This window comes from Lissotriton helveticus, chromosome 2_1, assembly GCF_964261635.1.
Source record: "Lissotriton helveticus chromosome 2_1, aLisHel1.1, whole genome shotgun sequence".
Lineage (NCBI taxonomy): Eukaryota > Metazoa > Chordata > Amphibia > Caudata > Salamandridae > Lissotriton > Lissotriton helveticus.
The window spans coordinates 1,504,519,054-1,504,544,252 of record NC_136059.1 but is presented as its reverse complement, the minus strand read 5'-3'; the positions used below and the strand labels follow the sequence as shown (position 1 = coordinate 1,504,544,252).

The 25,199-nt window shown below is 43.9% G+C and overlaps 1 protein-coding gene across 1 annotated transcript in view; it reads left to right on the top strand.

The window, feature by feature from the left end:
* The window catches only part of PPEF2 (protein phosphatase with EF-hand domain 2), a 279,426-nt gene that overhangs the window by 159,189 nt on the left and 95,038 nt on the right, over nt 1-25,199 (top strand). Inside the window, exons 15-16 of the mRNA XM_078677865.1 lie at nt 10,329-10,435; nt 14,231-14,400. Of these exons, the coding sequence (XP_078533991.1) occupies nt 10,329-10,435; nt 14,231-14,400 (277 nt within the window). The remainder of the gene's footprint in view (nt 1-10,328; nt 10,436-14,230; nt 14,401-25,199) is intronic.

The following is a 25,199-nucleotide window of genomic DNA, read 5'->3' as shown; positions in this document are numbered from 1 at the left end:
CCTCGAAAGGGGCGTATTCCTCTGGAGATTCCTCTATTCAGTAGTAGTGGAACTCGTGTGTCACGGCATTTGCTGCCGGAAAATGTATCCAGGAATATAATACCTCTGTCTGCCGATATTCATGGGCCTCTACCACAAATATGACTGTACCACCTCTTGATGATACTCCATTTTTTATAAGTTTCAAAGTTATAGTTTTTCTTATATTGACCGGGATGATTTTAGCACCCGGGTCATCATTTTGGAGAGCTGTGTCATCCGCTAAGAGTTGAGCTGCTATTCTAGCTCTCTCTCTTTCGTCGTCACTTTCCGATATTTTTACTGACAGAAAGTTTGCAGAGTAAGTTTCAAGGAAACAAAGATTAGGTGCACAATATTTTGGAACACTGTATCCTTCAACGTTGACTAAACCAAAAACTAATACATAGGATTCTCATCCTACTAAGTTCTGGCGGATATTAACCTTTTACCCACTCCAGACGTCTATTGGAGTTTTTACGGGAAAAAGGGGTCTGTGTGAAAAGCACGACCGAATTACTCTAGTATCTAGCGTTAGATTATCGCCTTACCAAACGTTGGGCGCCTTGTAGTGTAGTTCCTATATTCCCAATAGGCTCTGCGCATTGGAATAACATAAACGATAGTTTAGACGTAGGACTGAGGTCGACTAGGTCTCTACTGAATATGTTAGACTTAATTATGAATGCCAGCTAGCTCAGAGGTCACTAGAAACTTTCTCGAGTGGACAGGAAGGTGTTAACTTTCCTGAATAGACAAGAAGGGATTAGTTTCTGACAACCGCATAAACAAGACAACTTTGCTCCCTCCAGAATAAGGAGTATATCTCCAGAGTCGTGGAAACAATAGATAGCTATTTCACTCAGTCAATCGTGCATGCTTAGTTTCACCAGGAGTGCAGAGAAATAGAGAGACGGGCGTTTTCAGTAAAAGTGGTTATTTATTGAGCAGTCTTCTTTCTCATGCAAGAGAAGTTAATTGCCACAATTGCAATACTTGTCATAAAGTAAAGTGCGTACAGTAAAAGGAGTATTATGAAATAATACTGTAAAAGCATTTATATGGTTTCTAAGCCATAAGATACTTAAAACGGGTAAAATACATACAATGATAAAAGTTGACTAAACGTACTCAACTGGTGTTTCTAAAATACGCCTACCCCAGTGTACCTAACCTAAGCCTAGTTCATGGGAAGGAGTAAGTGAGATGTAGTTTGAGTTAAGATAGTTTTTGTCAAGAATCTGAATCAAGAATTCTCTAAGGGTCTAATCAGCTCCGTACCTTGGTTATAGAACGAAGGAGGTCCTGTATCTCTTTCTCAGGACTCGATCTCCCAGCAACCCGCAAGGGTGACTGGAAACACTGGAGCTGGATTTCTCGGCAGGAGAAAAGACAGCGTCTCTCTCAGTGCGTCAATGGGAGGGTCGGCTTCCTTCGGCACTCGCTTCAGCTGGGTTTCGGGATAGTAGATAGCCGATCTGCTCCAAACCACCGTGTGTTTGCTTAAGGCAGATGCTGGTATATTTATACCTGGAAGGTGCAGAGTTTGACGTAAGGTTGGACATAAGACGTCACTAAGAACTCGCAGTTCTTTTAGGACTCCAGGAGTTCTTGGACAAATGAAAACAGAAGCAGGGGGAATTCCCGGGCTGCTGGAGGCTTGGTTTGTTTAAAGAACGCGTTGTACTTTCTAGGAGTCTATGGGAGTAGCCTTGCCGTATTTGGACTGCTTTGGCTATGACTAAATATGGATATGATTCTTATGCCTTTATAAGGAAATGATGAGTTATAACCACATAACGGCATGAATCAGGAATATTTAAATAGGGTCCTAGATACGTTCACAACAGGTTGCCGGCCAGAGAGTTTTGAACCCCTTTCACATGCTCCGCTCTGAGGGTTATGCCATGTGTTATAACCCATTCCCACATCTCTTGAGCTTCCTGCGATAGGGAGAGAGACCTCGTCCCCCCCTGTTTGTTGATGTAAAACATGCTGGTGGTATTGTCCGTACGCACCAGCACTGAGGAATTTGCAATTCTCTGAAGGAATCCCTGCAGAGAAAGGAAAATGGCTCTTAACTCGAGACTGTTGATGTGTTTCTGCCGATATTGGTGAGACCATCGGCCCAGAATCTGAAGGTCCTGGAGGTGACCTCCCCATCCTTCCATAGACGCGTCCTTGGTCAGGATAAACTCCGGAAGGATTGAAAGAAACGTGAGACCGGGAGACAGGTTGCTTCTTTTTGACCACCATTGGAGAGCATGTTTCATTCCTGAGGTCACTTTTATGTAATCGTCAAAAGAACCTCCAATTTGCTGCCATTGACGGTGCAACTCCTCTTGCAGTGGCCTCATCCTGAGTCTTGCAAATGGGACTAAACTGATCGCTGAAGAGCACATCCCCAGAAGAGATGCGAATGTTCGGACAGAAACTGACTTTTTTCTTGAGATTAGTCTTGCCAGGCTTTGTAATTTGCTCTGCCGTTCCTGAGACAAGAACGCCTTGTACTGTTGGGTATCTAGTGACGCTCCCAGAAAGGTTAAAACTTGGAGGGGTTGCAATTGTGACTTCTTTGCATTGAGAGTGAGTCCCAGATTTGAGAATATATGCAGGCAACTTTTGAACGCTTGCCTTGTAGCCTGTTTTGATGGTCCTTTGAGCAGCCAGTCGTCGAGGTATGGGAAGACTTGTATTCCCCGATACCTCAGCGCAGCAGAGACTGGGGCTAGATATTTTGTGAATATTCTTGGTGCAGACTTCAGTCCGAATGGGAGCACCTTGAATTGAAAGTGGACGCCAGCCACCGTGAATCGTAGGTATTTGTGATGTTCGGGATGTCTAGGGATATGGAAGTAAGCGTCTTCCAAGTCCAGAGAAGCCATAAAGTCCCCTTTGATGAGGCAACTGAGTACATCTGCTAATGTCACCATGCAAAAGTTCTGCTTCTTCAAGAACTTGTTGAGTTTGCGCAAATCCAGAATCGGGTGCCACTCTCCCGACTTTTTCTTTATGAGGAAGAAGCGAGAGTAGAATCCTTTTCCTTTCTGCGAGATTGGAACCTTTTCTATCGCATTCTTTCGAAACATGTTTAAGACTTCTTTGAACAGTAAGTCAAGACAAGGGAAGAGGGGCCCTTGGGCGGGGTCGTAGGTGGTGTCTTTAAGAACTCCAGAGTGTGTCCTTTCTCCACCAGATCCGATGTTATGCTCCACCATTGTTGGAAAAAGGCTGAGATCTTCGCGCCCACAGGGAGGGGAGAATGTTGGACTGGCGTCCGGCAAAGCTCATTGACGTTTATTGGAATTCCGGCCTTGATTATTCGATCTCCGTCGTCCTCCTTGACGAGAGAAATTGTTCGAAGAGGATTGCCTGTATGAAGATTGGTAATACGGCTGTTTATACTGAGTGTGGTATTGTCTGTTTTGTTGATTGTGGTCATTTCCTCTAGAAGAAAAACCACGACCCGTGCTCCTCTAAAAAACGATCCTCTCTTATATTGTAGGGTACCAAGTGATTTAGCAGTGCCGGTATCCGTCTTAATGGTCAGTAGGGCGTTATCTATGTGCTTACCGAAGAGCGAGCCCCCATCATAAGCCATATCAAGGATCTTTGTTTGCACCTCTGGCCTGAAAGGAGTTGCTTTGAGCCAACCCTGGCGTCTGAGAACCGCAGCACCCGCTAACTGACGAAAGTTAGTATTTGCAATGTCCGGGGCGCAGCCTATTATCTCTGATGCCGCCCTCTCTCCTTCAAGCACTAAATTACGTGCTTCCTGTTGATGATCTTACGGTATCAAATCTATGAATTCCGACAAATCCGACCACATCTGTCGGTCATAGCGTGCAAGGATTGCAAGAGAATTTGCTGCCTTGATGGATGATGCAGCATTGGTGGAGAACTTTTTCCCTATTAAATCCAATCTTCTGCCCTCTTTATCTGGTGGAGTTGAGATTGGGGTGGATGGATTCTTGGACTTCTGTTGAGCAGCTTGTGAAATTACAGAGTCCGGACGTGGGTGGCCTAACAGACAAGATGGAGTTTCTGGCGGTGCTCTATATTTCTTTTCAATACGCGGAAGAACTGCAGGAATAGAAGCCGGTGTCTTCATAATGTTAAGACCTTCCTTCCAAATGAAATCTATGATAGGTATAGCCCTGGTGATTTTTCTATACCCCTCCTTAAAGTTGTGCAAAAAACAGTCCGACTGCTCAATAGTTACTGGAAGTTCAAACCTTGTAGCAGCTTTTTGCATTATATTGTGAAAGCCGCCAATGTCCCCAGTTGGAGAATCAGAGGGTTGCAGCAAAGGAGGCGAAGGCATGGGAATTATATATTCATCCCACGGATCTCCAGGCGTATTGTCATTCGGCAGCTCGCCTTCCTCTCTTCCATCTTCATCCGAAGAGGAAGTATCCTGATCCCCTTGTGGCATGGGGTCTACAGTGTGTCTTGGCGACACTGGAACCTGCGGTGGTGGAGGCATAGGTACATCTGCCGGTACAGGAGGCACGGTTGGAATGGACGGTGTAGGCGGGAACCTCTGGTGATAGTCCGCCAACATGGCCTGTAAGTCCTGAATCAAAGAAGGAAGGAGATGACTTGTCTCCTCCGCACGTGGAGCTCTATATGATTGTCTATGGTAAGGTGTAGACAAATCCCCTTGATAGAAATTCTCCTGAATATCTTCTTCTTCATTCTCTTCCTGACATTTTATCCGTAATTCTGATGGATGGCGTGCAATCCCAAAGGGGCCTTCTTCGTCTCCATCGTCCTCATCAGATTCCTCTTTTTCCACATATGTTTCCAAAATGTGTGATGGCATCAATGGCGAAATATTAGTGTAGTCCTGCCTATGATAGGTTTTTAACTGAAAATGAGTGTACGCCACAGGTGACGCATGAGACACTCGAGGTAAAGCAGTCCAGGCTCCTGCAGGTGGAGTTTTGGAGATTAAAGGACTCTTTGTTGACTTAGGCATCTTAATTGTAGGCGGCTGAGTCATTGATGGAATTGCCGTCGACGAGCTCATCGTCGATGGACTAGTCGCCGACGGAATTGTCGTCGACGGAGTTGCTGTCGATGGACTTCTCGTCGACGGGATCGCCGTCGACGGTGCTCTTGTCGACGATGCTCTCGTCTACGGGGCTGTCGTCGACGGGGCCGTCGTCGACGGGACAGTCGTCGACGGCCTCTTCTTTGATGATCCAGTCGTCGACAGGCTCTTCGTCGACGAGATCTTCGACGTCGACGGGCTCTTCGATGACCATGACTTCGACGTCGACAGGGCCTTCGTCGACGATGACTTCGCCGACGATGGAACTGTCGTCGACGGTTTTGAAATTGAAGAAGTGTCCTTAGCCTCAGAAGATGCCTGAGAAGAGACTTTGGCTGACACAATAGGAGAAGTTATAGCTGAAGTAGACACCGTAGCAGAAGAGCTTGAGGTGGTAGAAGTCACAGAGACTGTGTGAGAAGACACCAGTGAAACAGTTTTTGCCTGGGCTTTACTCAATGTTTTAGACGCTGAAGATCCTGAAGGCGGAGATAATGGAGATTCAAAAGGAGGAGAAGATGACCTCCTTGTGGGTTCTGAAGCTCTATGAGAGGATTTTTGATGTTTCCTCCTCTCAGGAGAAGAGCTGTCTTTGGATCTGGCTCTTTTGCTGGAAGTAAAAGCTTTGTCCTCATCATCTGTAACAGATGATTTGAGCCATAGAAGAACCCTCGCTTCCCTGTCCCTGATGGTTTTGGCAGGGAAAGTGCGACAAATCCTACAGTCCTTCACAATGTGATTAGGATGTAGGCAGTAGATGCAGTCTTTATGATGATCATCTATATAGACCCTCTTCTTATCACAGGTCCTGCAAGCTTTGAATAGGGCTTTCTTTTCAGACATCCTGAAGAGAAAAAGAAGAAAACTGAGTAGACACTCAGGGAGACTCCCTTCCACACGACGTGCGGTGAAAATCTGAGGAGAACTGCCTCTGCTGGGAAGGTTCTAGAGGGTGCTGGCAGCTGATTGGTTGGAACTATTTTTTAGTTCTTTTCATATAATGAGGTAGATAGGCTACTAAGCTTTGGGCCTTTTGGGCCTATTATCTTGTCAGCCTACTACAGTTTCTTACTAAGGCACTGCTTTTGTATATAATATTACCGTGGGACTCCCGCCTCGGCGACGGGGAATGATTCACGCTTGTGAATCTATGAAAAATACCCCAATACTGGATAAATATTTGTCCCATCCACTCCATTTGCTCTCTTGCTGGAGGTATTTAAGAAGCCTCACTCTCAGCCGTATCCACTCTACCCTAATTTCTCCAGTTCTCCCTCTTGGGAGCCTCTATGTTTTGTATGGTTGGACTATTTCTCTTCAGACAATTGAAATAAATGGTCTGTTCATAAAACCCATTCTTTCATCGTGTTGTTCCCTGCTCCTTCCTGTCTTCAAATTTCTCTCCTATTGCTATATGTTCTTTTCTTTGTATCCTTGACCAATGGCCTTCACTGCTTCACCACACCACGTCCACCACCAGGTCCACCACCACCACCACATCCACCATCACCACCACCACATCCGCCACCACCACATTCACCACCACCCATAACGGGTAAAGTGTCACTGGGGGGCAGGGATAATAGGAGTGTGCCACCCTGGCTGTACATGGGACATTTAAGGATGCATTGGGTGCAAGAAGACGGGAATAGGGGCTAGAAGTCTTAAATCAGACCCAAGATACATTTTGAAGAGGCGCAATGTCACTGGGGCTCCTGTAAAAGCACTAGCAACATCTCTACCTCACAAGGGAAAACGTGCACGAGCCACTCACTCAAAACAAGCATTGGCATTGCCAATTGGTCGCGCCTTTGGGACCTTATAAGTGTTTAGCCATGCAACACTTGATGTTGTTGCACCAAGGATATTGTGCTGGATAAGTAAACACTTATAAGGTCCCAAAGGCAAGACCTATTGGCTATGCCAATGCTTGTTATCACATGTCACCTCCCAGTTTAGAGTAGTACATTGTGGTGTCGAGCAGGACTCAGCATTAAGCCTAATTTTCTTTAACATCTACATGGTCCCACCAGCACCAATAGCTCTAAGGAGGGGCCTGAACATTGTTTCATATGCAGATGGTGCACAGCTAGTGCTGGCCTTCCAACAGCTTGATGACACTGTGGTAGGTGATTTCCAGGGTTGTCTTACTGTTGATGTACAACAGCTGCCTACAACTTAACTTTGACAAATCAGAAATGTTAGTGTTTGACACTCTTTCCACAGTTGATGCTACAAGACTCTGCTTATCTGATCTGGGGAAAGCCCCCACCCCCACAACAGCTGCTAGGAATCTAGGCGTGTTATTAGATACAGCCCTGTCTTTTAGGCCTCAGGTGCAGGCCATTGCTGCTACCTGTTGTGAGATTTTCAAATCATTAAGAAGGTTTCTAGAATATCTTCCTCCAGCCACCCGGAAAGATATTTTACATGCATTAATCACTTCCAGATTCGATCATGCCAATGTACTACATCTTGGATAAAGCAATGTACTAAATATTGGAGTCTCTTGGGTTCTGCTAAATGAGCTTCAGCAAGTCCAGAAGGCTGCAGCTTGGCTTGTTTTGAAGATTCTAAAAAGACAATCTATTCTGCAGGACTGAAAGTAACTTTCCTGATTGCCTGTTAATTCTAGAATTAAGTTTAAAGCACTTATGGTTACATACAGGGCATTTAATCATAATGCCCCTATGTATGACCAGGATAAAATCAAAAAATATTCTTCCTTTAGGGCACTCCGCTCTGCCATTCAAAATCTGCTGTGCATCCCGAAAGTGTGAAAACCCATAACAGGTGGCAGATGTTTTCTATTTTAGCTCCCAGTCTTTGAAATGCTCTGCCATGGCATCTTCTGTCTATTGTGAGCAAAAGTTTGTTTAAGTCCCAGTTATAAACTTTTTTGTTTCAGGAAGTGTAATCCTATTTCTACTTCCACTACTGGCATAGTGCCAGGATGCTTCTTATAAACCTGCAGTTGGGCTCTACAAATTAATTAATTCATTTCTACCAGAGGTAAGGTAACACCTCTTCCAAAGGCAGGCCTCTATTGTGTCTTTTCTTGGGAGTCATCCATGCATCTCTCTAAGAGGGTAGAAGGCTACTTTGTGGCCAGCAACTGTAAATGGCTACTGGAAAACCTAGGGCAACAGACTGGCAACTTTCTAAAATTGCCTTTTTTCTCAAAGGTTACATTAAATTCAAGTTGGGCATCAATTCGGGCTTAATGTAACGATTCATTTGATACCTTATAGTACCCACTTCAGTCTTCCCATTCTGGAGTTAGCACAGCTGAATTATCAGAATGTAAGCCTGTACTCTCGAATGGATCTACTACCCTTTCTACAATAAAAACGAAAATGTACAGCACCCTGCCTTTGGGCTGGACAGGCCTACCTTAGGGGTGACAAATATATATTAAAATAGAAGTTCAGGGCTTTGTCATTAGTTTAAATGGCAAAGTCGTGTTAGCAGTTTAAAACCTTTCTACCAGTCTGCAGTGGCAGGCTGGGAGACATGCTTTTACTTTGTTACACTTATTGTGGCACAAAAAGTGCTGCAGTCCACGCAGAACACTTTAGCTTGCAGTCATGGGTACCCCTGGTACAATATTCTAGGGACGTATAAGTCACTTAACTTAAGTCAATTGGGTGTAAGCCAATTATTGCATAATTCATACAATGATGGAGTAGATATTGCTGGGTTTGTGAATGACTGTCTGACATTGTGATGCTGGAGTCAAGCATCTAGAATAATCTAGTTTTCTCAAATTCTAATTCATTATCTGTTGTTAACAGTGGTGTCCCACTGCACTGGTAGAAATATAGTGCAGTGTAGTTTGAACAGAGAAAACTTAGATGCATGTGATAGTCAATTGCTGCATAACAGTGCCCACTAATAGCATCGTCTTTTCAAAGTAGGGCTCAATATGCATGCATATAAAAAAGGGAAATTCTAAACACCAAAATGTATGTTTAGCATAGTAAAAAAGATCATAAAATGCGTGTAGAGTTTGCTTTTTCTAGTTCTCTTTTCAAATGCCAAGACTTGTTGAATGTGTTTTTAAGTAGGAATGCGAAACTTGGTATTGGCCATTCATTTAACAAGTCAACGCGATCCAGAAGTTACAGTCTGAATTCGCTTTAACGAAACCATTCTACCTCCTCACAGTGATTTGTAAGGAGATAATCAATGCCTAGGTGGCATTTGGTGTGCATGGAGTGCTGTGGTAAGCCAGCGTGTCATATGCAGGCCGTTTTGGGACCCGTACAGGGATGCACACCCAAAGGGGACGTGGCCCACATTCACAAATTATGATTCAGAAGTTTTCATATTACACTGGTTAATGATATTTGGATCAAACACTTTTGGGAAACTTTGTGGAAAGTGGTATATGTTAAGGTACATTGGGCCAGTAACACTGTACACACTGTGGACGCAACGTGTCAGCCTAACACCAACTTGACATCACTCCGGACCCAAATTCTGAATTATCTCTGACATGTCCGCAACCTAAGCTGTGCTGTTGTGTCCATCTCATCTCTCTTAGTGACACAAGCCTGTCTAGGTGAAATGTCAAAATGCAGAAACAGTTTCAGAGCACCTATCCAAACCTTGAGCAAAGCACTGACCCTGCCCATATAAGGCACTCTCTACAACCATATGTTCTGCAAACTACACATGCAAGCAGTAGTTTATTCCAAACGCTGTCTGGAAAATTACACTGGCAAATTGTAGATTCCACAAATCAAACCAGGTAACTAGGCATGCTAGATCACGAGCACACCAGTAAAACAACTAATCTCACTCCAAAGCAAAAATTGGACAGAAGTCAATAGTTGCAGTACATACTATATAGACATCATTACCAATATCAGCACCAAAGGTGGCCATTAGTTTAGGGTAAATATACAAGGAGTTTTTTTTAGCTCTCGTGTTGTCAGTAGTGCCTTGAGGCAGCATTAGAGCGCATAGAATAGTGCACAAGCGATCATCAGCAAATGTGTGCTGACCTGTTTGCATTAGTGACTGCATGTCTCGTGGTCTGTTTTCATGGGTGCCTTGTCTGTCCCATGTCCTGTGTGGGTGAACATCTGTAGTTAGGTAGACCTGTCTGTGCATGGATGTCGGTAGACCTGCTGCCCTGTCTGCATGCGGGCATTAATGTGAGATCTATTTGAAAGTGTGCGCGTATGCTGGGTTTCTGTGTCCTCCATACAAAAGTCAGACTCCGGACTTTGCCAATATTCTGTTCCAGAGTCAGCCGAGTGGAAGAGTCGGCTTTGAGAGCCCTGAGGGAGCAGCTGTCGGGGCATAAGTCAGACCTCATCAGAGAGTTCATGCGGTATGACAAGGATCAGACAGGTAAGGCTGCACATCTTGAAGCACGGAGGTTGCTAAGAACTATTTTTACATTCCTATCATAACATTACTAATGGAAACAATACACTGAAAATGCTCCACTTCTCCTGACACTGCAGTGAGATCACATTTCTGAAGCCTTCTCACTACCAGAGATCCCTCATGAATGCTGCTAATGTGAAATTAGGATTGTCTACTTGAATTCCGGCGAATCCATGATTTAAATGAATGATGGTTAAGTTTCCTGGTGAGTGGGTTTACTTCTTTAAATGGGCCATCTGGTGTATGTTGACAAAATAGATCTCAAAACCCAAGCAGGCGTCATCAAACGGAGCAACATTCTAGATTGTTGGTATTTATTATAGATGAAGGGGTTTATTTATTTAATGCGATTTTCTATAGCGCGGACATTACCTGAAGGTGTCAGAGCGCTTTACATAAGAACCCGTTGCGATACATAAGGACTTAGGATTACATGAGTTACAAAAAGATACAAACGGAAAAAATTGCAAATGTATAAGTTGTAAAGTCACTCAAGGAAGAGATACAAATGGATAAACTCTAAGAGTCACATAGGAATGGTAGAGAGTATGAAGGTCTACTACATATACTAGTGGTTAGAGTTATCTATACATACATATATATACACATAGTAGATTTTCTCGGGTCAGGACGCAAAAAAAAACAAGGGGAGCAGAGTTCCATTAAGTGGGGTCGGAGGGGGTACGCAGACACAGCAACAAGGGAGGGCAGTAGAATGTCTGCTGTTTCGCAAGATGGCGGACCAAGGACAAGAGCGACAACAGGAGACGGGCCCATAATGGAAGGGCGCACACGTGTCGAAGACCACCACGGTGACTCTATGGCTGTTTGTGAGTGTGAGGAAATCACTGCCCTTGTAGAGTGGGCGAAAGAGCAGAGGGTTAATGAGCTTGACATGAGCATTAGGGCATCAACTCCGCTCTTCATAGAAGGAGATAAAGCAATGGCCCTCCAAGGCACCCTCAGCTCACTGTTTGGTGGTGGGTCTCCACTTAAGGTTTAACAGTTCAACTCATGATAGGGGTGCAAGAAACCACATACAGGATACTTAATAGATCAAGAGATAACTAACATAGGATCTAGGCAAATGAGGTTCTTAATGCATTAGAACGTTACAGGAAGTCCGCCTTGCATATAATATATTGCATGACAAAAATGTTGCGGTCATTCTATTGACATTACCACTTCATCACAGGGTAAGCCTTGTTAAGTGCCTGTTAAACTCCAAATAGTAAATGCATACTGCAAGGTAGTAGTAGGTGATATAGTGGATGCAATATTTGTGTATGTCGACAGTTTTGACCTTGATATAGTGTCATACAACCTATATGAGTAAATTGAATTAAAATTATTTAATGTTATGTTATTGTGATTTCTAAAGTGCACGAATACCAACTGGTGTCTTCGCGCTAGCAGTCTGAGTAAACGATATATCCCTATTTACAGAACAGACATGTTTTAAGTGCCTTCCTAAAGGTCATCAGAGATGGAAGAGTTCTAATAGTGCTTGGGAGGCTGTTCCATAGTTTCTTGGCCCGCTGTAAAACTTCGACCACCCAAGTTGGCTTTCCAAAACCTGGGGAGAAGCATCAATTTCACTCCTTCTGAGCGGAGGCATCTATTGGGGGAGTACCATTTCAGTGACCAGCTCAGAAACTGAGGGCCAGTGCCATGGAGCCCTTTATATGTAAAACATAAAACTTTGAATTTGATACGGCTTCTGACTGAAAGCCAATGAATATGTTGAATATGCTTTCCTACTGAATGAAATTTAGGGATACATAACAGCAAATTTGCAGCAGCATTCTGGATCATCTGCAGCTTCTGTAGCCGCTTCTTCGGCATGCTAAACTAGAGACTGTTACAATAATCCAGCATGGAAAGAACTAAGGAGGTAACCAAGATCTTTCTGTTAACATCAAAGTTAAACAATAGTGCCACAACTGAGAAAAGCAGGATCAATATCCAGAAGGATTTTAGACTTGGTATAACAGAATAAAGGTAAACTAAAGGGGACATTAAAGTCAGTGGCAGTAAAGGAATATTCTAGACACTAATTAAGTAGGGGCGAAAATGCTACATTGGATAAGACTGTGAGCAAAGCCATACTACAAGGGGATTTAGTCTGTACATGGTAGAGCTTGGGCAAAGTTCTCTCTTCCACTTCCTAGAAGAAGTGCCAATTCTTGATGAGAATCCCTATTGCGCAGCACATTTCAGTCTTGGACTCTTTCCTGAATTTACACTTCCTCCAGAAACTGGATGATTTTCCATAATCAAGTAACTCTAAATGCAGCCATAACATTTAATTAACAATACTATTATTTGAAGTGCTATTTGGTTAGAGACAGTCAAGAGTCCGCTTTGCCCTGTACTCCAGGTAATACGGAGGTCTCTATCAGATGTTCGGCAGCCTCTGTCGGGAGGATACCATACTCTTCTCTGTTGCTCATCCAGTTAAGGTACTGCCCTCTTTACATTTGATACAGACTTTTTTTGATGCTCAAAAATGCAGCAGACCAATTGATTGAATTGCAGTGGATCGCTCATGTAAGTAATAGCAACCATATTTATTTCATAACTCAGGTACTGGTGTCCACAGCCCTTTTATGGTCTCAAACCCTGTTTCTTGAGTCACAGTTTTGTGAATTGGAAATGCTTTTACCTGGGTCATAGGCTGCTTTAAAGAAAAATGAAACAACATGGGTCCGATTCACAGAACTAATCTGAGATAAAATCCTAAACTTACTACCTTTGGTATTGACAGAAGGCATTAAGTAGTAGTAAAGATAGGACTCCTAACTTTACTACTACTAAACTGAGGAAAAATCCTAACCTTACTACTTTTGGTATTCACAGAAGGCATTTAGTAGTAGTAAAGATAGGACTCCTAACTTTACTACGACTAAACTGAGGAAAAATCCTAACCTTACTACTTTTGGTATTCACAGAAGGCATTTAGTAGTAGTAAAGTTAGGACTCTTAACTTTAATACTACTAAATGCCTTTTGTAAATACCGGAAGTCGTAAAGTTAGGACTTTGCCTTAGTTTAGTAGTAGTAAAGTTAGGCGTCCTAACTTTACTACTGATAAATGCCTTCTGTGAATACCAAAAGTAGTAAGTTTAGGATTTTATCTCAGATTAGTTCTGTGAATCGGCCCCCATGTTTTCCCATTTGGGAATGCAAATTGCAAGGAAGGAGGTCTGCAGTTCCTTGCAGGCCACCAATCCTGTGTCCATAGCTAATCACAGGGGGGGTGCAAAAAGCAAACTTACTAGTTAATTATTAATTCATTAGGAGGTCATTATTTATCTCTCCGATCGGCATATTGCAAAGTGGCACACAAGTACATAGTGTAATATGGTTTCTACAAATTTAGTCGGACTGTGTATTTAGATATTATGAAGTTTTGTTCATCAACAAATTGTTGATGACATATCGTAAAATGACAATCAGGTCCAAAAATGTGTGTGCAATTTGCACCCATTATTTGCAATCTGCCTTGTATGTATATCACATCCTTAATCATTTATGAAGCATTGCTGTACTCATGTTATGATACTACTGATATGGCCCTTAAACGTATTCACTATTGTACTGCCAAGCACTGGAAAGTTTACTTCAAAACACAGTGAGCTGATACAATATAGATAGAAACTAATAACTGATTTTATGTTTTCCTAATATGCATGTTTTTCCTTGAGCACTTCCTCCTAACACTAATGCTGAAATTGTTGATTTCTTACTTCTTAAGGTACTATCACCTTGAATGACTGGGCAACTGCACTGGAGTCTGTCTTGAAGTTGGGGCTACCATGGCGAATGTTGAGACCACAGCTGGTAACAGGCCGCAGCACTGTAGATGGGTTGCTGAAATACAAATCCTGGTTTGATGAACTATCTGTACAACAGCCAATACGAGAGGTAACTGGCTTTCACTGTATTCATCATAACACAGCTGTACAATGATGTATTTGTTGTTATTGTGAGTTCTGACTGGACAATAAAATATCTTAGTAATCAACATCTTTAAAAAGCTGTGACTGTTAGAATTCACCAAAAAACAAGATGTGCCTTAGCTATTGAAGGTAGGTCAGTACATTCCTGAGTTATCAAGTCTGAGGGATCTGATCCTTCAGGTGTGGAAAAGTAAATTTTGCCATGTTCTGTGTCCCTACGCCTCATCCATCATATGTTATGTGTGCATGACCAATATGCATATGTTATTCCCCATGTCTGATTAATGACGCAATTACAGTTGTGTCCACCTCTGGTATGTCAGTTTCCAGTCCTCGTGAATACTACGAATATCAGGCCTATGTAAAGTTATATTGCCACGTTTCTCAGTGTGCACGTTATTTCATTATAAAGTCCCCGTTTCCAGGCCTCAAAAGGGCCCGGACAACAGATTCAGCTCCTGTCTCCTGAAAGCCTCGCTGAGGAGCGATACAGCCCCCACCTGTATCCTCGACCCTTCACTTACTTCCTGCCTCGCAGTGCCCGGTGCAGCTTGGCCCTGCCTCTGAGTCTGCCAAGAGTATGTTATAGTTCCAGTTATCAGTTCAGTCCTCCTTCTCTGCATTCCTAAGCTACTGAACTGCATCAATAGTTTCCGTCATTGTCTAGCCTATTCGGCTCCACGTTAGAGAAATACTGTATTAATGGTCATTTAATATTCTTCATCACGCACTACATGTAGAATAATGCATGGTCCAGTCTTAGAATCAAGTTAGCTTTTCCCCTCATGACTTCTAGTTTATATCAACATGTTCCCTAAACATCAGATACCAGATAGGGTTTAGGTACATGTCGCTCCGACCCTCCAGACTCAAGTCTCTGCTCCTAGCACAGAGTTCGTAGCCCCCAGCTTCTCCTAGTAACACGTCATTGCCAGTTTACGCGCACCATTAGGTTAGAGGTCCCGGCTCCTTAGGTAGCCCCCTCCAATGTTTCCGCCCATTCATGACATATTCTGTTACGCTTGCATCACATGTCTATGTATACTCCCAGTTACACCTACTTTTACTGTTATCTCTCGCGACTGCTACGCGTCACGCCTTCTGCTCCACCCACTGCTACGCCTACTGCAATGTAATGCTATGTGTTTGCGCTATGTATATAAGTTGATGTATTGTTATTAAAAAGTTAGCGCGCGCTCATCCCAGATCAAGCCCCGGCAGCTGCTGGGCCCCAGTTGTCCTGCTGGGCCCCAGTTCCTATGCAGGTTGTCCTGATCCTGTCCTTATGCTGTAATAAACCTGCAGAAACTCCTACTACCTCGAATCTTGACTCTTATTTTATTGAGCTATCTGTTATTCATTCATACATTCAAAAATAGATCCGGTATTATTTATTTATATACCACATAATGGCGCCCGAATAGGGACTTGCCCTTTCCCCACGCGTCGGTGAAGCCACGCCGACCCCCTGACCCTCTGCAGCCGTGACGGAACCATACCGGCCACGTGCAGATATTTCTGCCTCAAGTATCCCTCAGGCCCACGGAGGAGACGGAGGAGGCGGTCCAGCATCCGAACGAGACGGTGGAGGAACGCGGCGAGTCCCGACCAGAGCCCAAGCCAAGAGTCCAAGGTCCGAGGTATCCGGAGGCCCACCCGTAACTGAAGTCCGAAGTTCGTCGTCCGTCGTCCAGTCCAGTCCGAGGCCTTTCCGTTCTTGCTGCCCGGTGAGTACCATTGCTGGGGTAGTATCTAGACAGGACCAATCTAAATTGACTCCTGGTCCGTGGGTTGGTGGTGCCCAGACTCACAAACGAAGTGTTCACCTAGGTGGATACGGGTCTTGATGTGTCCCTTTATGGGACCGGTATGTTCCGTACTGTTATAGCAGTGCATCCAGTAACTCTAGTCTGTTCCGTTCTCGAGAAATTCTGTTCTGTTTCTGTTCTCAGTATTCCAGGTAATATTCTGTTCGACCTGTCATTTATAATGTTGTTCAATGTATTTCCAATGTCGTGGTATGCCTGAATTGTTTTCCCAATTGTTATTGTTTTTCGTGTATTGTATTGTGTTCCGATTCAAGTTTACAATGCCGCTCTTTTCCAAGTTACGTCAGTTAAAAACTAGAAAGGGTTTATTAGAGGAAGCAGTTCCTGTCCCGCCTAGGGACAGTCCAGGTCACTTTATGTATCAGAAACATGGCATAAGCGCCATAATGTATCTAGATTTATGGGTAGAGTATACCAAACAGTTAGAAGAAAAGTATAGATGGCCCGTATCGGGTACATGGGATGCCGAATGTATCATGCGAGTAGAAGAAGCATTATGGAAAAAGAAAGCCAGACAGTCACAGAAAGATGCCATCGAGTTATGGCGTAAGGAAGCTCATAGAAGAACTGAAAAGGAAGTCAGAAAGTCGGAGTTAAGTAGAGAATCCCAGGAACGAGCCCAAGAAAGAGAATTAATCGAGATAGGTGAACGAGTCAAAACCGAACAGTCAGACAGACAGAGGCATGCCCTTATTAAGGGTATGTATCCTCTCCTTGCCGAAGGTTTGCCAAAAGCGACCCCAGAGGCATCCAGTAATTTCCCGCCACCATTAGTTCCGACCAAGCTACGTCATAAACCGACCGCAGCTGATATTTTTATTTCGTCCTACTTGGACGACACAGTCCCAGAATATGCAAATCCTGTTCGCGCTCCGCCAGTCCCTGTAAATCAGGCACTTCCCGCTCCTCCAGACACCGGGGTGCCCTTAACAGCTCCCCCGGTCCAGTCCGCCATACAAGTCCAGCCCACGTTACAACTACCGACCCTGTCAGCACGAAGAATGTCAATCGACGATTCTAGTCTAGGGGCCGTAGGAGGAGGTCTTCCTCAAACCCCGCCGCCACACAAGCGTTTAACATTACTCGAATTACATGCTCAAGCGTTACAGCGCACGCCCAAACATCAGTCTGTTACAGAAATCAGACAAACCCTTAACGAATGTGTCTATGATCCAGTTCCAGGCGAATATAATATGGTTTTATATTCCTTACGTGTAAGGAGAGTGACCGAGTATCTAGTCACCTTGCCGAATATGAAAGAAGATCTAGACAGAATATATCGTTTCATCCGTACAGGGGATGATCCAGAAAGTATTGGCGAGATTATGTCTCAAAGGAAAGCCGAGATCCAGCTCATGATATTAAAGTTCCTGATCAATTGTCTAATAAGAGAACAAGATTACCCGTCTAAAGATCCCGCCGAAATGAGAATCCTGACAAGGTGGAGTGATAATATAGCCGAGGGTAAGCACAAGACCGTCGGTGCCATGGAGAGTATGTACAAGAAAATTCGTAAAGAAATAATAAGGTTACACGAACAACGTAAAGCAGCACAAGTAAGCGAGAAAGAAAGTATCTCTGATCCTGAAGAGGAAGAGAACGAGAATCCCGCCAGAATAGCGTATGTAGGAAAATCTAGATTTCCAGATCGCCATTTACGTCTAGAACGCAAGTCTACTTTCCATCATCCAGCACCAGAACAAGGTTCTCTAGAACAAGTATTTCAAGCTACCGATCACATTCTGAAATCACGAGTCGGTTACAGTGAATTAAGTACTATGCACGAACAAGAACTAGCCCGATCAGCAGTCCGATGGATTACTGATTCTACCACTTTTCCAGACGAAATAGTGGCACAAATGTTTCTGAAATTGCCCCCAGCCGAGCAGCGACTGGTGGGTACGTATATGATCCAGCACCTCATTACTTTGTATGAGGATCAACATTCTGATCCAGGTCCGTTGCACGATGTCCTGAACGAGTTACTCCAGTATAGATGGAGAGGTCTAGGTACCGATTTAATCAGTATCATTCTAGAACAGCGCCACAAATATAGAACGTTCCTGAACCCGCATTTTGTTCATGTCTCACCCCCAGAAAGTAAACCATTCTACATAGACAGACAGAATCCGTTACGAGAAGTCCACCCAGTCCAAGGGGCGGGTGGCGTAATGCAACGAGTGTTTGTATACACTCCGATTTCAAAGATGGAACTTCTTGAAATGAAGAAATTAATTCCCTGTCATGACAAAGATCCAGCAGGGTTCCATAGAGAATTAAAAGACATGCTCCGTATGGGAGAATACACTTACCCAGATATCATTAAAATGTTAAAGGTCCTGTTACCCGCAGGGGTGTATGAAAAGTTAAAGGAAAAAGAATGGGAGGTGGGAGAGAAAAAGATAGATTGGGCAGCTCTAGAAGCTGAAGACAAGGCACGAGTACCAGGTACCGGTCTTGGAGATAAATGTAAAGAATTACCAGAATTATTGATTCAAGTTTTACCTAGATTATTGACAACGAGAAAAGAAGACTGGGATGCAATCTCAGCCTGTAAACAGAAACAAGATGAAGATATTAGTGATTTTTATTCTAGATTTGAAAAATGTTTCAGTATCAACAGTGGTCTCAAGACAAGTAGTGAGTCATACCCTCATCTTTTTGTTACCAAATTAGTCGAGAATTCAAGTCCACAAGTTAAAAATCGAGTTTTGAAAGTCGAAAGCACCTGGCAAGCAAATACTCCGTCCCAGATGCTCCAGATGCTCCAGTATCACCAGAATAGAATCAGGGAAGAGCAAGAACACGAGAGAAAACGTATGAAAGACACGAAAATGAAAGTGCTAGTTGCACAATCTGTTCCTCAAGACAGTCAGAAGAGGGGTCCGAATCAAGCCAGTCATCCTGCAGCTCCCGTTAAAGGGAACTGCAATTATTGTAAACAGCCAGGTCATTTTATAAACGAGTGTGCAGTTCTGAAACATAATATAGCTACTGGTAAGACTAAAGAAAGACCACGTCCGCCTAGACAAGAACAAGTTTCACAGACTCCTCAACCACAGAATGCACAACAGACAGTTACCGCACCGCAGCCTATTGCTGCAACACAGCACGTTACATCGCAGATGTACCAGTATGCACAGTCTGAGTATCCAGAGTACCAGCCATATTCATGAAACAGCCTAGAGAGGGAGGTAGGCTTGCCTCTCATCGAGATACCTGTAGATCAAGAAGGTCCCTATGTTCACAGTCAAGTATTAGGGAAAGACAGAAAGTTTCTGATCGATACAGGGGCAAGTAGGACCACAATTAGTCATGCCGAAGTTCCAGGGGCTCCGCTCTCAGGCTCAAGAAATGTTTCCCTTGGATTTTCAGGAAAGCCAATAGTTAATGAGATATCTAAGCCAGTCACTCTAGAAGTAGGTCCATTGTCCCGTACTACTGATCTGTTACTTACTAAGTCATGTCCAGAAAACCTATTAGGTATTAAGACACTGAAAGAATTAGGTGCAGTTATTTGCTGTTCCCCAGAGGGAATACGTCTGTTCCTACGTGACTTTAAGGGTCACTATGTATTACGAGATTTTGATTCAAGATTGTCTAATGTTCCACAGCACTTATGGGCGCAAGGTCCAACTGATGTAGGTTACATGCAAATCACACCCCATCGTGTGACTCTCAAGCCAGGTGTAGTGCTACCACGAATCAGACAGTACAGATTGCCACCCGAGGCTGTAGCAGCCTTATCCAAAATTATTGACGAGCTCATAGCTCAAGGAGTAGTTGTAGAAACTGACTCCAATGTATGCAATTCTCCGATCATTCCAGTCATGAAACGTACTGATCCAAATGCACCCCCAGTATATCGATTAGTGATTGATTTACGAGAGCTTAATAAATGTATTATTCCTCAGTACCCAGTTGTTCCAGACATCTCTTCCCTGTTAACAGCCATTGATTCCGAAGCCATGTTTTTCACTGTCATAGACCTCAAGAATGCATTTTTCAGTGTTCCAATTCATCCAGACAGCCAGTTTCTTTTCGGATTTTGTTTAAATGGAAGGAGCTATATGTTCACACGCGCTCCTCAAGGTTTCACAGAAAGCCCTAGTATTTACAGTCAAGCACTCAAGAGACAACTAGACAACATTCACATGCCAACTGACACTGCCCTACTCCAGTATGTCGATGATCTACTGATCACAGCCCGTTCTGAACGTGACTGCGAGCGAGCATCACTTACAGTCCTGTATTTCCTTGCCGAGATGGGGCACAAGGTGTCACCTTCGAAGCTTCAATTCTGTGTCCAGCAAGTGGTATACTTAGGACACTTACTGTCCAAGAGGGGTAGGCAGTTGACACCAGACCGTATCCAGTTAATAGCGAGTCTTCCCCAGCCCAGAACCCAGAAGGAGGTACGTGCCTTTATCGGCCTTACTTCTTATTGTAGACAATGGATTCCCCAGTATGCATTTCTAGCCAAGCCACTGATACAGTTAACGACACAGGAGGCAGCCGTATCGACTGTCCTCCCTTGGACATCTGAACACACACTTAGTTTCAACGAGTTAAAGAAAGCTTTATGTCAAGCTCCAGTTCTAGCTACACCGAACTACAGTAAGCCTTTTACACTTTTCGTTACTGAACGCGAAGGTACAGCATTATCTGTTCTCACACAAGATCAAGCAGGACAATACAAGCCCTGTGCTTATTTTTCGAGCACATTAGATCCAGTCGCCCAGGCGTTGCCTGCGTGCCTCAAGTCAGTTGCAGCCACAGCACTAGCTATCAGACAAAGTGATTCCATAGTTTTAGGACATTCACTGACAGTACAAGTTCCACATTCAGTAGAAGTTCTTTTAAACCGAACACAAACTCAGCACTTGACAATTGCACGTTTAACAGGTTATGAATTGATACTGTTCCAGCCACACATAGAAATTAGACGCTGCAACGTCCTGAATCCTGCTACACTGTTACCATCAGTTAGTTCAAATCCAGACCCACATGACTGTGTGGAAGTAGTCAATATTACGACAAAGCCAAGACAAGACCTGACAGACATTCCGTTACCAGATCCCGACCTGACACTTTATGTGGATGGTTCATGTATGAGAACTAGTACAGGAGAACTAGTCGCCGCGTATGCAGTGACTACTGACACCGAAGTTATTGAAACACACCGTATTGATACCCTGTCCGCTCAAGCAGCAGAGCTAGTCGCTCTGACACAAGCCTGCATACACGCCAAGAACCAGAGAGTTAATGTTTATACAGATTCACGTTACGCATTCGGAGTTGTACACGACTTCGGAGTGCTCTGGCAGGAGAGAGGTTTCATGACTTCTCATGGAACCAAGATTCAGCATGGTCTCCTTATTCAAGCCCTGTTAGATGCCATACATTTACCGACATCTATTGCCATCATGAAATGCAAAGCACATACGAAAGTTACTGACATTATTTCCCAAGGTAATGATCTAGCAGACCGCACAGCCAAGCTTACAGCACAGACTCCAGACATTCCAGTTAACATGACACATACTCCAGATCCGATTACATGCATGACAGTTAAGGACCCTACTCAAGATGTCATAGATATCCAGTTACATGCTACTCCCGACGAAATCAAGAAATGGTCTGAACAAGGAGGGGTCCAGACAGATCAAGGATGGTTAACGAAGGGTAGAGCCACATGGTTTCTCCCCGATTCTATGGTTCAAGTCATTATCAATACCGCACATAGTCCAGCACATTTAGGAGAAAAAGCTATGTTAGACAGTATCCAGAACATTTGGTTCAACAAGCATTTACGAGCTGCAGCCAAGCAGAAAGTCCGTACCTGTATGATATGTTGTCAGTTTAATCCAGGTAAAAGTGTCCCGGTGGAACAAGGTGGTTTCCAGCCCCCTGACCACCCTTTTGAGGTCCTCCAGATGGATTATATTCAGATGGAGCGATGTCGAGGTTTCAAGTATGTCCTTGTAGTTGTATGCGCTTTATCCAGGTGGACAGAAGCATATCCAGTCCCAGATTACACAGCCGCGACCACTGCCGAGCAGTTGGTTCGTGAATTCTTCCCTAGATATGGACTCCCTAGAGTCGTATATTCTGATAACGGTCAGCCATTCTCATCCGAACTCATGAAGCACGTTTCCCTGTTGTTAGGGTACCAGTGGAAGTTCCATTGTGTACGCCATCCTGAAGCAGCTGGTCTAGTTGAGAGACATAATCAGACCCTGAAAATCCGTATTGCCAAAGTTTGTAAAGAAAAAGGTGTGGACTGGCTAGTAGCTCTGCCAGTCGCTTTGTTTTATATGCGCATGGTTGCACATTCCAGATCAGGTCTGTCCCCGTATGAGGTCGTATTCGGCCGCCCCCCTAATATGTGGGGTACTCCTAGACCCCGAAGTATTACCGATGTTTCATGTAATATGCTGACAGATTACCTAGCTTCCTTGATGTCTGCCCTCAACTCATGTCGTTCACAGGTTGCCGCCGCATTTCCAGACAATACCGAGGTGGCACCGCACGAGATCGTTCCAGGCTCCTTGGTGATGATCAGAAATTTTGACAGATCAAGTCCGCTGGAACCACGTTGGAAGGAGCCACGTCAGGTCCTCTTGACCACCCGTACTGCCGTCAAGTTGGAAGGCAGAAAAGGATGGATCCACCTTTCTCATATTAAACTTTTTAAAGGATCGAAATCCGTTTCTAAAAACATTTCCCAGGATTCGAAAGATTGCCAGAACATTGTTTTAAAGGACTGTCCCGCAAAAGACATTATTACAACCCCTCCCTGGTTAGAGAAAACTCCGCAGCAGGAGTATAAGTTAAAGCTCAGGTCTAGTAAAATAAGTCAGTCAGTTTGATTGTATAAGTCCTCCCCTAGGTGAAACGGTTAGACTGTTTCTGACATGTATAAAATAGACCCCCATAGTGAGAGAGTCAGTCGAAGTTCAATTCAATGTATCGTTTTTCTGAGTTTCATATTATTCATCAGCATAATGATTTCCTGCACCAGCTATGCATTCTATCTGTATTTTCCAGTTCCTCATGTAAATATGTCTGCTAATGCTACAGTAGAGCACACGTTTAGTGATCTGCCTCCTCACGAATATTCATACCGCCTCGGTATGCGCAACAACACATTTATCCGTATGTTACATTACTCACACCAGACCAGCAATGCCACTAATTGTTGGGTGTGTGGTCGACTCCCCCCTTTCCAGACACCGAAGGGAGTTCTGCCACTGTTTCCTTATCCATTCTCACATAATGGTTCGTGTGGAGCATGGTCCACGCTAACGTCATCCTCAACAGATATGTCTTTTCTTAACAGTACATGTTTCCCAGACAAGCAAGGTCTTCCCCACAGAACAGGGTTAGATCTAGAAAATGAAGTATATAATTTAGGTAATTATTCGTCGAATTTTATGGTCCTGAATGTTCAGTCTGATACTACTCCAGACTTACCTGCTATTTCAGTACTACCTGTCAAAGGCGAATTATGTGTCCGTAGTTATGGTTCCATACATGTAGGTCATAGTGAATGTACTACTGTTGTCCAGTATAGTGACAGTGGGAAATCTGTTTTCAAAGCTTCACGTCATTCTTATTTTATTTGTGGTCAAACTGCATATGTCCGTCTGCCCCTCGATTGGGAGGGAACCTGTTACATTGCCTTCCTACTGCCACCTGTTTTCCTAGCCCCATCTGATTATCACAGAAACACACATCTAGTACACATTAGACATAGAAGGGAGTCCCCAATTGTCGATTATACTGAAACTACTCTAGAACAGTATACAGATTTCAATAAAGGTTTCTTCTTCTTTGTAGGACCTGTTCAGAATAGTAAACTGATCCGTAGGTTAACAAGAACCCTTGAAGCTGTAGTAAATGAGACTGCCTCTGCTCTAGGTAACCTAACCGAAGAACAATCTGCTATGAGATTTGTCATTTTGCAAAATCGTCTCGTCCTTGACGTCATACTGGCCGATAGGGGCGGGGCCTGTAGAGTCATCGGATCTAGTTGCTGCATTTTCATTCCAAATAACGCGCCGTCTGTTTATTCAGCTATAACCAGACTCCATAAAATTGCCCATCTGTTACACCAAGATCCAGGCACCTGGACATGGTCCGGTTGGTTCTGGAATATAATTTCCGCATGGGGATGGAAAGTCCTGTCCTTTCTAGGTATTGCAGTAGCGATCATATTCAGCTGCTGCCTCTGTATACAATGTGGCCCTGCGATTTGCAGCATGTGTGCTACCTCTTGTATTCCTAGTCCCAAGCCCCGTTCTAAATCCCGTTCCAAGACAATTCGAGACGAGCAAATGGTACTGTATGAAATGATAGATGGTATCATGAAAATTGATGTTTCCTGATGGAAACGTAGTGACAAGGAGGGAATGTGGAAAAGTAAATTTTGCCATGTTCTGTGTCCCTACGCCTCATCCATCATATGTTATGTGTGCATGACCAATATGCATATGTTATTCCCCATGTCTGATTAATGACGCAATTACAGTTGTGTCCACCTCTGGTATGTCAGTTTCCAGTCCTCGTGAATACTACGAATATCAGGCCTATGTAAAGTTATATTGCCACGTTTCTCAGTGTGCACGTTATTTCATTATAAAGTCCCCGTTTCCAGGCCTCAAAAGGGCCCGGACAACAGATTCAGCTCCTGTCTCCTGAAAGCCTCGCTGAGGAGCGATACAGCCCCCACCTGTATCCTCGACCCTTCACTTACTTCCTGCCTCGCAGTGCCCGATGCAGCTTGGCCCTGCCTCTGAGTCTGCCAAGAGTATGTTATAGTTCCAGTTATCAGTTCAGTCCTCCTTCTCTGCATTCCTAAGCTACTGAAGTGCATCAATAGTTTCCGTCATTGTCTAGCCTATTCGGCTCCACGTTAGAGAAATACTGTATT